General features: G+C 60.6%; 1 protein-coding gene across 4 annotated transcripts in view; it reads right to left on the bottom strand.

Moving 5' to 3' along the window:
• DGKZ (diacylglycerol kinase zeta) overlaps nt 1–13,602 on the bottom strand; it is a 43,892-nt gene that overhangs the window by 24,637 nt on the left and 5,653 nt on the right. For 2 of the 4 annotated variants that reach the window (XM_083837578.1, XM_083837576.1), the window contains exon 2: nt 10,155–10,253. The exons of 1 other annotated variant lie outside the window; for it this stretch is intronic. In XM_083837578.1, the coding sequence (XP_083693704.1) occupies nt 10,155–10,253 (99 nt within the window). Of the gene's footprint in view, nt 1–6,357; nt 10,092–10,154; nt 10,254–13,602 lie in introns of those variants that run through there. One more of the 4 variants, XM_083837575.1, reaches the window with a different exon arrangement.

Here is a 13,602-nt window from a genome sequence, read left to right as displayed (position 1 = left end):
CCCAGATATCCCACTGACATGAAGCTGGTGCAGTGCTTGCTGAGCTGCTGCTATGGGCAGGAAGATCTCTCAACACAGCTTCCTTCCTTTTCGCACCACAGTTGCATGAGGAAACCTGCTAGAACAACCTTGGCTTGACATTTAAGTTTGGTTACTAGCTGATTACAGCTCTTTTTATCTTCAGAGCTGTCAGAAAGTGGCACGTGGACTCATGCTCCAGCCACCAGCGGTGAAGGTTATTGCTGGGCAGCCATCTGACAGCCCACACCAGCACCATGCGGCTGCTGAGATCCGACGGTGAAGATATCCCCTTCGCTTGCAACTGGCTTCCAGCCTGAGGTCCGAATGGTGTATCGCACGAGTCGAGAGCTGCTGCTGGCAGTGCAGATGGACTGACCGCACAGGGTGCCCAGGATTGATGTGCACAGCTAAGCGGTGTGCGGAGCAGCTGGGGAACTGTGAACTGGGGAGCCTAAGGAGAGCTGAGCGAGGGAAGCTCCTGGCCTAACACCACCAACATTTCTGTGATCTCCGGGCTTCTCTTAAGAGGCTGCTTGCAGCTGAGACAGGACAGAGAGCAGCCGGTGCTTGCTGCAGCTCTGCAGGCTGCATCACTGGGCTAAGTTAGGTAAGGGGGCTGGATGGAGGCAGTCTGGCAGTTGCAGGGTGGGAGGGGAAGGAAATACTGCTGCATGCGCTAGGATATCAGTGCCACTTACAAGCAGCTTTTATCATTTCAATCTCCTGTGAATAAGGAAGGAGAGATCAGCTCTGGCCTGCTTATGATCTGCAATCGGAGCTTTTGGGAGTTTTTTTTTTTCTAACCAGACCTCTCAGAGCTCCTCAGCCTCCCATGCTCCTGCCTGGCATTGGTGGGCAGAGATGTTGCTGAAGCAGGAACATATCCCAGGGTGTGTGCTGCCCTCAGGAGCTGAGGGAGGAGGAAGTTGCTGCAGTACCCTCCCTGGGCACTCAGAGAAAGCTGCAACTTGGTACTGTAAGGACAGAACTAACTTTGGTGGCAGGATATAAATGCCCCTGGAAAGTCAAGCAGGGATGGAAGAGGAAGAACTTACATCTTGTAACTTCACTGGACACAGAGGTAGTGGATCAGCTGATATGGAGACCCCCATCACCCAGCAGCCATCCCACCTGTGGTGGTGGTAGCTACAAAACCCAACATGCAGACTCCTGCACCTAAACATGCAATATCCCTCAAGGCACAGGCCTATATCATGGAGAGCTTCTTGATGCTCATGTCCATCACTCTGCTTTGCTCCAGCAGCCTCAAGTAAACCCCTAGGTACTATGCTGACCATGCCCGTGTCCTTAGAGACAGAGCGATGCTGTGCAACACATCTGCTTGGTCCTTTCTGTGTTATCATTCCTTCTGTCCCTCCAACACCCTGGTGTCCTCCTGACGGTGCCCAGAAGCAAGAGAGATGCCAGGCTGCCTTTCCATGCAGCCAGCCGTGGCAGCCCTCTCCTGGCACAAAAGGTGGCAAGAGGACCACACTTAGGAGACTCCTGGCTGCATGACCAACGAGCCTTGAGCCTTAGAGAAGTCTGGACTTGAAAAACGCCATCAGCTCCTCCAGACCTTTCAGCAAGCCTCTACTTAGTCGGCTGGAAAGCATTTTTTCCAACCACTGGGCTACAGTGAGGGAAATGAGCCCAAGCTTCACCCTGCTCCATGACGAGGGCCCGTCCTGGCTGAGTCTCTGAAGCAAGGCTTGCTGCAGCTGCTGGGCTGGTGCTGTGGCACCAGGGCTGGCAGCACGCAAACGAGAGCCCATTTCAGTTTACAGGCTGCCTTCCCCAGGCCAGGACGGCTGACTTGCACAGCTCAACCATGGGGAAGGCGTGTTATTAATAGCCACCCATGTGTGACACCGAGATCTCCTGGGCTTCTGTCTCTGTCTCCTCCTTGTCAGGACACTGGAGGGACCAAGGGACAAAAGCCTGGGAGCCCACCCAGGGAGCTGCTGCTATCCCTGTCCTGCTGACACACTGCAGCCTGCCTTCAGCCTCGGTTCCCGTTGTCAGTTTGCATTCCCCCGTCCTTTCAGCCTTCCCATGTACACTGCTGTCCCCACGCTGCCTCTGCTGAGACCCTGTCCCCTTGTCCCTGCTCCCAGACATCAGCTGCTGGCCTCTCCCCTCCCTTGGGCTCCCCGGCCCTCCCTGAGGCACTGGGAAGCGTGACCTGTGTGGATAAGCCTGCTGAGAAAGGTGCCAATGCTGGATGGGGAAGGGAGCACGCTGGGCAAGATGTGGTACAGCCCTCAGGGCTTTGGTTACAGCGAGGCGAGCGAGTTCCCAAACTCTGCGCAGTTTGTTTCTGCCCAAAATTTCCACTCCAGCTGTAATCCGTCCGACATCGCACAAATCAGACAGAGGCAGAAGCTGCTCGAGGGGGCAAGGCCGTGAGAACAAGGGCCTCGGGGGCCAAAAGGTCTGAGAATAATCCACGCTGAGCTCTCAGCCGGCCCCAAAGCGAGGGGCAGACGTCTCCCCCCCAGCACCAGAGCGGGACGGCAGCAGCGAGCGCCTGCGGGCTGCACAAGCCCTCGGCAGTCATCGCGGTGGGGACTGCAGCGCCTGCCTCCTGTGTACAGCTCTCATTTACCGGCACCGCCAGCCTGCCTTCCTCCCATTCAGCGCCACAGCTGACGTGTGAGTGAGCGGTGCTGCGCGCCCGGGCACGGCTCGTGGGACTGAGGCAGCCAGAAATACCTCCAGAACAGCGGCAGGAAGGCTCCGTCCAAACCGTGAGCCTTTCAAAGCGTGAAGGGTGAACCATGGGCCTTCTATTTTCAGATCTACTCATCTCATGTCATGCAACAAGTGCCACCGCCTATACACAGCACCTCACTCCCAGGCCCCCGAGCTGCAAGACCACAGCAGGCCTGTTGTTGTGCTGCCAGCCTCACGCTGCAGAGGGGGGAGAGTACTGCCACAGCCTTAGGGTTGTGCCTCCGGGCAGCACAATGCTGTTTTGGCCCTTGTAGGGCACTCGGAGGGGAGCCTCAAGGCCTACTGCCAGGGTTACCTGAGCATGAACTGAGAGCAGGTCACCCCAGGCAACATCTGAGGGCTTTGCTAACTCGCTCAGAAACCTGTCAGTGTCACTGGGCACGTTGGTTGGCGATACCGAAGGTCCCAGGGCTGCTCTGACTCACAAGGGACAGGCAGCTACACCAGCTTGGGCCCTCCATGCCGTAAAGCTTGCACGTGCCACGCAGACCATGACGCTCCGCAGCCAGGTCTGCACACACAGAGCAGATGGCAGAGCACCAAGGTTGCAGACCTAGCACAGAGGCTGCTGATCACCCGCCCCGAGCACATGGCCCAGCAAAAAGCAAAATTCACAGCCTCCTGCTCCCACACTACAAGCCTCTGCTCCGTGACCTCGCAGCAGTGCCAGCGCAGGGACCTGCTCTAAATACCCACAAAGTGTGGCACCGAAAGGTAATGGGATCCCTGCGGAGGATGGCTAGATGGAAAACTCACCCCCACGCTTTATTTCAGGAGACTGGAATTTTGTGGGACAGCCCAGATACCCCAGCTGGCAGCGAGGGCTCAGCGAAAGGGCAGCAGGTCAGCGCCCCTCCTGACTGCTGCTGCCTCGGGCAGATTACCACGCAGTACACATGAGGACGAGACCAGGCTTTGCAGGCAGCCACTACTGATTCTAATCCCACACCACTTTTAGCCTTTTGGGCAGCTCACTTAGGAGCCGGGGATGCCAACCAGCTGATTCTGCCACCATCAAGCTCAGCAAGTGGGTTAAAGCAGGACCCTCGGTGCTTCCCTCTGGCCCTGTCAAAGGGAAGAGGACACTCGTCTGTCAGACCCCAGTAGTTCCCATCTTGTCTCATCGCACACCAACACATTTCCCAACTGCCAGAAGGAAAGAAGTCACTGAACAACCCCTTCTTTTATTCCCCTCCTACAGCAGTCCTTCTCAACACGCATCCCAGCCATGACCCACCCCCGTCCCTGCACACGCTGATCCTCTCCGCCAGCACCTCGCTTCGCTGTGTCACGGGAGCCCCATTTTGGCTACGAGATAAGTGTCTGTGTGCACTGAGCCTGCTGTATCTCCTGTCCCTGTTGGCTCTCCCGCATGGGGCAGGGTCTCGGAGCTCGCAGCTGCCTCGCATGGGGCGGCTGCAAGGAAGCAAGGAAACGCTGCGGCTTTGCAGTTTCTCATAGGAAGCTTGTCCAAGGGGCAAAGCAACATTGAAGGAACTACCCAAGCCCACACAGGGATTTGAACACAGTCCTCACCGCTTGGCTGGGCCTTGACCAAAATAAGGCAAAAGGGACCGGCTGTCCCACCTCCTGCCTCGCCCTTCATGAGAAAATGTTTTCAAAGTGGGGCTTCCTGGGAAGAGCAGGGTCTGGGAGCAGAAGGGCCTCATGCTTTTTTTTTTTCCGTTCTTGGCATAATCCCACCTCCATCCTGCCTCTCTCCAAGCTCTGGTCCCACTGCCCCTTCGCTGCCTTTTCAGCACAAACCAGGCCAACCTCGAGCCCCTCTGGTGTGACACGCAACCCTTCGGGGCACGGCGTGACACAACTCTCACCTTCCTTGCTCCTCCATCCCCAAACCCAGCCAGCACCCCAAGGCTCGCAGCACTGGGAGGGTTTCACAGCACGGTGCTCGGCACTGCTCCTGCGTGGTCCCGCTGCCGTATGCAGCGTGCCTCAGGCTTGATTTAAGGCACGCCTGCCAGGCTAGCTCAGCCCCTCCACTCATGCTTCATAAAGTCAAGAGTTTGCCAGCCCTAAGGCTCAGAGTAATGTTCCCATTACACCAATGTGATTTCCTTCCCAAAATCCATGGAAGATGGAGTTTTGTCCTAATTTAAACTAAAGCTGTCTCCTTGGAGGCTCCTGGGCTGAGTCTGCGCATTCATATCCCTTGACAACTTTCCACCATCATAACATTACGAAGTTTATTTGCCACTACACTAAATAACCTGCCTCCTGGTTATCAAGAAATTGGACAGCGCTGATTTATACAAGCCACTGCTGCGTTTGTTTGCTGTGCCAAGAGCCAAGCGTCTGGACCGGCAGCCTGGGATAGCGAATTATCCACGACGAAACGCAGAGGGTGAGCAAACAACATCAGCACACAGGGGCCAGGCGAGAGCAGGGGATGGGGCAGCAGCAGTCCGTGCAGTTTCTATTTTGGTCGCATCAGCATCACCCGCGACCCGGGCTGGGACGGATATTAAAGAGTTCCTTATCTTCTAAAGCTCCCTTTGGAGAGCAGCAAAGCAGCGGTGGGTCGGGCAGGCTGGCTCTGGGAATTTTGGGAGCGCAGGAAGGGCCAGGCTCTGCTTCCTGCAGCAGACACCCGCTGTCCCCCCCCAGAGCTGATCCCCTCCTTTGGTATACGCAGCTCTGTGCCTCACGTAGAGGAGGGACCCGAGGGAGATGCTATTTAAAGGGAGGCCAGTCCCGCGGTCCAGCTGTCTGAGCCCGGCTCCCCAGCATGTGGGAAGCTGGGGGAAACTCCCCAGCGTGGAGCCGGCCCGGGCAGGGGACCATGGCAGCATCCCGTGGGAAGAGGCAGGGAAAAAAGCACAGAGAAAAAGCTCCAGTGCGAGGGATGCAGAGCTCAGGCAGTGACGCCTGGGGCTGGGGGGCCACACAGACCTCCCAGGGGAGCCTCAGGCCCTCAGCTACAGGCACAGAAACACAGAGACGGGCAGGACACCAGCCTGCAGCAGGGAGCGCAAGGGCATCCTACCACCCCCAGCAAAAGCAGCGGGTGCCACCAGCACCAGGGGAGATGCCAGGAGCCCAGAAGGCAGCCGTTCCCCCCAAAACTATTCTGGGACAAAGCAGCTGGCACAGGCTGGCCCCCTACACCACTCTCTGCATGCCACAGGTTTCCCCCTGCTCTTCCCCTCTGCCCTCCCCGTGCCGCACAGGCTGGCAGGACACAGCCCGTGCCTACCAGCAAGCAGAGCGTGCGGCTGGAAACCCACCTCTGGCAGGGGAGGCAGCAGCCGAGTGCCGCGAAGTGCCACAGTGCTGGGTTTCCCAGAGCCCCCGTGCCAGTCCCAGGGACCGCTCATAGCCCACGGGACAGCTGCGGCTCGATCCAGCCTCTAGGAGCCAGCACAGTGAGGGTTTACGGGGGTGACGTGGGGGTCTGCTCCCCCCGACCCTACCCGGTGTGGTGGGACACGGCACCTGCTCAGACCAAACCCACCAGCTACGGGCTCCGTCCCCTTGTCCCCTCCCTTCCCCCACCGAGCACAAATGAAAGCAGGAAGACACAGGGACGAGGAGGAGGAGAGGAAAGAAGGGCAGAGCGCGGGGAAAAGCCTCTGTGACCTGATCCGGAATGGAGCTGAGGTCCCTGCAGGTGATGAGCGGGCGGCAGCGGCCGAGGAGCAGCGGCGGGCCAGCCCTCTGCGACCAAGTCCTAGTTTGGCGAGCGAGCGCTCCGCTGCTCCCTCCGCCTCCTCCCCGCGCTGCAAACCCTGACAGCGCTCGTTAAAATAACCAACTGCACTTCCTCTGCGAGCAGCCCCAGGCAGGCTTGCCCCGAGAGAGAGAGAGAGACACACACAGAAGGGGCCCAGAAAGAGACGGGAACCCCCGGCACCAAGCCACTCACACCCCTGGTGCCTGCAGACAGCCCAAAGCAGCTCTCCCCCCAGGGGAAGCATCCCGTGTCCCAAAACCATGCGCCCCGCTCTCAGTCGGTGCTGAAGCACAAGGACCAAACCTGATGATGCGTGTTAACAACCTCCCCCCAGCCCGCTCACAGTGCAGAGACAGGCGTTGTGCCTACCCCAGCGCAGGAGACCCCTGGGGGAGCCGCCTGGCCTCTGGGAAAGGACCGTGCCTCGGTACCCGGGTCTGGGCCCCCACACAGCGCCAGCCCCGGTTTGATCCCACGGAGCACACCGTGCCAGGTGGGTGCCGCAGCAGCGTGCTCCCCTTGGGCACAAGCACCTGAAGGTGACATGGCAAGGTGACGTCTCCTCAGCCTTTCACAACCAAACCACTTCTGCAAACGTGGGATGCAACTGCTTCCCTCGAAGCAACGAAGGGAGGATCACGGGATGGGCGATTCTCTCCCACCTCCTTGGGCCATCGTTAAAATAAAAGGGTTTTGCACAGCCCGAGGAGCAGGCAGCCTTCAGGAGCACGTCACCTCCCCTTGCTGTAGCGAGGGGCCCTGGTGCAGGGACTGCACGGGCAGCTGCCTCGCTCCCAGATGCCCCGAAGGAAGGAGTCACCAGCCGTGGCCGGTGCAGAAGCGAGTGCTGGTGACCAGATCGGGCAGCCGCGCAGGCGGCCGCCGTGAGTCACCGCAGGGCCCTGCAGCTGGGACCTCATCCCTTCACACCCGGCCTCCTCCCGGCTGCTCGCTCCCCCCGCGTACGTCACGGCTAAAATTAGAGCCGGAGCTCTTTCTGTGCGCCTGTGTGCGAGCGTGCGTGCGCTTGGACCGTGCCCGGCGCTCCTCGGGGAGCGCAGAGAGAAGACGGTAAAACGATAACAACAAAACGTCAACGGAGAGCACTGCCAGAGCAGCAGAGGCAGGCAGGACCGGCTGCCTTCCCGCGGCAGCGCTGCCGATGGCTATCTCAAAAGCCATTCACAGGAAACCATAAACCAGAGGGGAGCCAGGCCCCATGGCTGAGCCACCGCCACCGCGCTGTCACGCAGGTGGACTGGGCGGCCTCTGCAAGGCGGCGGGAGAGGACACGTAGGCAAAACTCGTCCCTGCCGGTGCTGCGTAGGGACTGTTTGGGCTCTGCTCTCAGGCTGCCGGCAGGGAAGGCAGCTGGAGACACCGGGGCAGGCAGCAGGAAGCATCTGCGTGCCGAGCCCCGGCTCTGCCCTCTCCCCGCTCAAATCCGGCAGGCGCTGCAGGCCGGCGCGCTCTGCCCTCTCCTCGCACCAGGCCGCTTCCTTCCTCCTCCCTCCCCACGGCCAGCAGCTCCAGCTCTGCCCGCGCACCCCGCAGGGACAGGGACGGCTGCCACCAGCGGGTCCCTGCGCCCTGGCAGCCCCAGTGGCTGCGGTGCAGGTTGCGACCCCGGCTGAGGGAGAAGAGGGTCCTGATGGGCCCTGGGAGCAGAGCCCTGAGCTATCCTGTTAGCATCTGCTTGCTGGGACTGGCGGAGTGTTTTTGTGGTGTATTTATCAAAGAGGAAATTAAAACGGTGATAGGGCTAGCTGCCCATCCAGTGCAAACAAACAAAGATCCCCACACAACCCCGAGCCCAGCTTCCCAAGCAAGGTGGCCGGCTTCCAGCGGGATAAGGGACCCCAGCCCAGCCCCTGCAGGTGCCTGCGGGAAAGGAGCATGGCCCGAAACCAGGGGCAGGGCTCAGCACCTCTGAGAAATCAGGTCCCTGCATGGGGCCCGAGGCTGGGGCAGGAAAGGCACCTCCAGCTTCTGCGTCCCCAGCCGTCACTGTGACCCCATGACTAAGCTGCGACTCACACCCCAAAGGGTGCTTGTTGGTTTAACTGTGACCTTGCTGCTGATATCACAGCCAATCTCTGGTGTCTCTTCTTCACCTTGTGGCAGTGAGTTACACAGTCTTTTTCTCCCCCTCTGATGTACAGATTGAAGTGACTCTAAAAAGAGTCACTGCTCAACCTATCACTTTTTGATTTTGCTAAACGTCAGCTTGTCCCCATTACAAATGGAAGGGCACGAGGAGAAGTTGGGTTTTTTCCTCCGTGCTTTTTGCTCTGATTGCCTTCCGCCTATCTGCCCTCACGTGTGCTTCCTTTTCTTCTGTTCCCTCACCCCATATCCCCTTGCCGGCCACTTGCTGCACGCCGAGGGGCTCTCTCCCTGCGCTCTGCTTTGTGGAGCAGATCCTGGGTGAAGAGGCACCGCTGGCTGGGAGCAGACTGCCCTTTTGGACACGGGCTAACACTTGACCTCAGGCTGGTAGGGCAGGGCTGCCTCACTCTGTCACCGTTTCTCTGCTCCTCATGCGCTCCAGCACTGACCTTAACCCTAAGAAAAGGGAGGGACTGTGTGGGCTGCACGAGAGGTGCTCTGACAGCTCCCTTGTACAAAGGGGGAGAGAAAAACCATCCGAAGCAAGGAGACCAGGCCCGCGGAAGGGCCATCCCATGGCACCCAGCCCAAGCAAGCCCCAAGGAAAGCGCCGGCACTGTCCGGGGAGCTCTTCCCTCCCCGGCATCCCTCCAGCGCGCAGCACAGAAGAGCGACCGTGCCCTCTGGTGTTCAACCCGCAGCACTCTGGGCCTCTCCAAACCTCATCCGCCTCCAGCGCGCAGAGCTAACCGACGAGCATGCTGGTGTTACCCGCAGCACCTCCACCCACGGGGCTCCCAGGCGGCACCAAGGCACGAGACTTCTGTATCTGTAAGGTCTGGTGAGCTGGAGAGCACTGCGATCTGAGATAGCACGCTGGGTGACAAGCAGGAAACCCAGAAAGGTCCAGGACATTGTGTGGGTGGGTGATACCCCAAGGAGCCGTGTAACAGAAGGCAGCAAGCAGGGCAGCCAAGGCCTTACCAGGCTGATGTGCTGCTCCACAAGGGCTCTGGTATGAGAAGCCTGAGATCGGGACCTGCCCCTGTCTCCACACCTCCTTGGGAACACTCCTGAGCCCCCAGCAGCACGGTTAGTCTAGGTGTTATCTCCCACACAATAACTACACCCCTGCAGTCATGATTACCTCTCTGGTTTCCCACCACGGCTGGCATGCTCAGCCCTACCAAACATCAGGCTGCTTCACCCCATTCGGCTAAACCACCCTCCTGGTGCTGCCATTTTAGGTCTGTAAAGTGCTCGGCTTGCACAGGGCCTGGGTGCTACAGCCCTGGTGCCCACGACAGCCAGGCCACGGAGGAGGAAGCCCTTGGCATGCCTTCAACCCAAACACCAGCAGGACGGGGCCGCCACGTTAGCAGAGGGAAGTCCGGCAGCGAGCTGCCCTCTAGCACAAGGTTAGTGACACACGCGGCAGGCAGCAGCCTGGCTTTCAGTGGCCTTGGTTAGTGCAGACACAAGAGGGTGACGCGGGGTGAGACGTGGGTGGGAGGGAGGAGAGCTCTCGAGCAGCGACGTCGGAGCAGCTGCTGGAACTGCGCAGCCTGCGCAAGCCAATAAAAATGCCACATACTTATACACCGCCGGCCGGTGCTTTATCCTCCTGGATCCCCATCGGCCGGGCTGGCTGCCCTGGAGACAAGGGAAGACACCTTTGTGGGGCAGGTGGATTCTAGGGACACAAAGAGAGTGGTCAGCAAGCCCTCCCCATAAACGCCTCCGGCCGCCCGGCGACTTTGCTTCCCTGGCACCATCCCTCCTCCTCCCTGCACGCTCTCCCCACAGCCTCGGGGTCCGCAGCCGAGGTGGCAGCACCTGTGTCACCTCCCCTGCTGCCAGCCACGGGGATCTTGCAGGCACCGTGCCTCCGGAGGCCTTGCAGTCAGCCAGCAAACACCAAGCACCACGCTCCGGCTGCTGGGACGCAAAAAATCCAGCCCAGTCCAGAGTCACCTCAACCCCAGGGCCAAAACAAACACGGCGAGGGCCACCCACAGCCCGCTGCCAAAGAACCGCCGCTCGCACCGGGAGGGCTGGAGGTGCTTCCCTCCCTCCTCTTCCTCCTCCTCTTCTCCAGCCCCCGCACCAGCCCGGCTCCTGGCAGCCTTTGCCTCGACTGCCAGGCCCGGGCATGGATTTGAATTTCAGATGAATTATGAAGGCACTCAACGAACCTCACATGAAGGAGCATTGTTTGAACAGGGCAGGGCAGCTTGCCTGCTCCAAAACCCGCAGCCCCTGCACGCAGGCAGCGAGCCCTGCTGGCGGGGACAGGAGGTGCCGGGAGCAGCACGGGGAGCCCCCGAGCTGCCACCAGCCCGGGGCCAAGCAGTTCGTGACCCAGCACGGAGGGGCAGGACTTTCTTCAGACCCCTCTGACCCCTTCTGCCACCACCTCTGCCTCCTCTGACATCCAGGGGACGGCAAAACTGGCCGGTGGGTGATGAGAAGATCCAGGGGGCCCTTGCTGGTGGTCTCTGACCAGGCACCTCCTGTCCCTGCCGGCTCCGTGTCCCCCTTCCCCTTCGTGGGGAGCGGCTGAGCAGGGCCAGGCATGCAGACAGCCGCAGCGGTGGTGGCTGCAGAGCTCTGCCTGGCCTCACGGCTCTGATCTCGGTTGTGTGGTGCACCCTTCGCAGCCAAATGTGAAACAGCCACAGCTTTAAGGAGGTCAGAGCGGTGTGCGCCTTCAGCAGGACACGCTCCTCGGCGAACAGCCCTCAGAAAACCTCCCACACCACTGAATCCATCACTGGAGGGACCCCCCTATTCCCCACACGGAGCCCAGCCTCCCCACCTCACCTCCCCCAGGCTGTCCCCTACGCCAGCGGCCGCCCCATCCCCAGCCCACGGGATGGCTCCAGCTCCTCCGTACCGCAGCAGGCACACAGGAACCCCGCCAGCAGATCTGCTGCTTAATCTCCCCATCTGCCAGCCTCTAACGGGCACGAAATCCCTGTGGAAAACACCCCCACCACACTTCAGCCGCCCGCCGCCAGCGCACCCCACCCCACGCGATGCTCCCTTGCGTGGTGACCTCGGGTTTTTTGCGGTAAGAGGCTTAGTGCTGAATCTGAGCGGCTCCCGGCCGGGGCCAGGGACAGCGAGGCAGGACGAGATAGGGATAATCTGATGGAGGGGGAACTTTCGCACGGAGGGGCCGGCACATGGATGCTGCACGGCCCCCGCTGCCTCTCTCCAAGGCCGGGCTGGCTGCGGGCTGTGCCAGCAGCTCAGGACCAGCCCCTGTCAGGCTTGGATGCTCCTGCCCCGTGAATTTCCGTCCTCCCCATGCCTTCGAGCCCTGCCTGGACTGCAGGTGGGAGCCCAGGGGCTGGGAAGCAGGCAGGGAGGAGGCTCCCCACGGACTCTGCCCCAGACCCACACCTGGGCTGCCAACGACAAGCGAGAGACGGGCTGCACCAGCACCCACGTTTCCTGTGGGAGCCGAGCTGCGCCAAAACGAGGGGAAAACCCTTTGCAACGAGCCTTTTTGTTAGCTTCTCTGACTTCCTGGGACAGAAAACCAGTGGGTCCACGTGACTTTCTGCAAAGCCACAGCGTATTTTGGAGCCCGAGACTGCTCCTGCCCCACAAAGCTGCAGCTAGCAAGCACGGGGAGGGAGACGGGGCGAGGCGAAGAGCCAGGTGCCGTTCCCCCACCCCAGTGCCACGTACCTGCCCTGTCCCCTGCTATTGCTGGCCCCCGCCAGGTCAGGAGGGCTCCTCAGGGACCAGAGGTGCTCAGCTCAGCACCCCAGGCCCTGGCTCACTGGGGAAAGCCGCGAGATGGACAAAGCTCGGGTGGGCTGTGCCCAGGCACGGAGGCAGAAACTGAAACCAGGAGCCCAGCCCAGCCAGCACGACCTGCCCGGCAGGCAGGAGGCCCGTCACTGTCTGGGATACCAGAAGGCATCCTCTGCGTGAGCAGGGAACGCCCGTCCCCTGCGTGATGAGGACAGGGCTGGCCGCTCACTACAAAGTTATCCCCTCCAGGCACCGATGCCTGAATCGTGGGCTGCAGGAGAGCAAGGCTGGATGCGCCCCGGGCCTGAGGCAGGACAGAGGGCTCCGCGCCCCTTACGCAGCTCGCCTGGCCGGCGCGGCCTTGTTGCGTGCCCTGGTGGAGTTTCACCACCTGCCTAACGCCCTGACGTGGAGGAGAGAAAAGCCTCTCCTGTTCCCAGAGAGAGACCGCAGCTGCTGCCATGCCGGCGAGTTTCGACAGAAACACGAGGAAAGGGGACTGTGCTTTTGTAATGCTGGAGAGCTGGCCCGGGGAAAGCTCCCGGGCTCAGGATCACCGAGACAGAGGCACTTATTCCCGCAGAGCCTGGTGCCAGCTCCAGAACCAGCAGGACAGGTTTCGGTATTTCCACACCCTGCCCATGACCCCAAGCAGGTCCTGCATCCGAGCCCTACATCAAAAAGCCTCTTGCAGAAGCACCTCACCTCCTGCCAGCCCCCAGTCTCTCTGGAAAGGAGGGTTTACGATCCTGAGGATCAAGGAGCCCAAGCATCAGTTCGCAGCCTTAGCTCCGCTTCTGAACTCAGCACCTCAAAATCGGCACCCGTTTGTGGCACCAAGCAAGAGCGTGGCTGCGAGCTAACTCGTGAGCTTCAGCTCATGGGGTCACCCGGGAAAAAGAGAGCAGAGCTCCAAGGAGAGCGGAGCTGGAAGTTACATTTAAGTTACAGAAGTTACAGGCCCGCTGTCCTCCGTCCACCCCACCCCTCAGCCCCTCGATGAGACAACACGCTTTCCCGGAAGGCACACTCCAGCTCCTAATGGGATTAGGGGTCCTGCCGCCTTCTCCAGCTCTGGCACACTGCGCTCTGGAGGGCAGCTGGAGCTCGCCTTGGCGCCGGAGAGTGGCCAGCTGCGAGGAGGGAGCGAGCCGGCGAGATGCCAGCCTCCACCAGCGGCACACCAACGCAGCCCACCAACACGTGCCGCAGGTGCTGCAGGAGGAGCGTTTGGGGACTCCTGCGGTGCCGGGGCCTCCCGCCCGCCCGTCACC

The sequence above is a fragment of the Anser anser genome (genome assembly GCF_964211835.1).
Source record: "Anser anser genome assembly, chromosome: 5".
Classification (NCBI taxonomy): Eukaryota; Metazoa; Chordata; class Aves; order Anseriformes; family Anatidae; genus Anser; species Anser anser.
The sequence above is the reverse complement of the archived record's forward strand: the minus strand, read 5'-3'. Positions and strand labels throughout refer to the sequence as shown.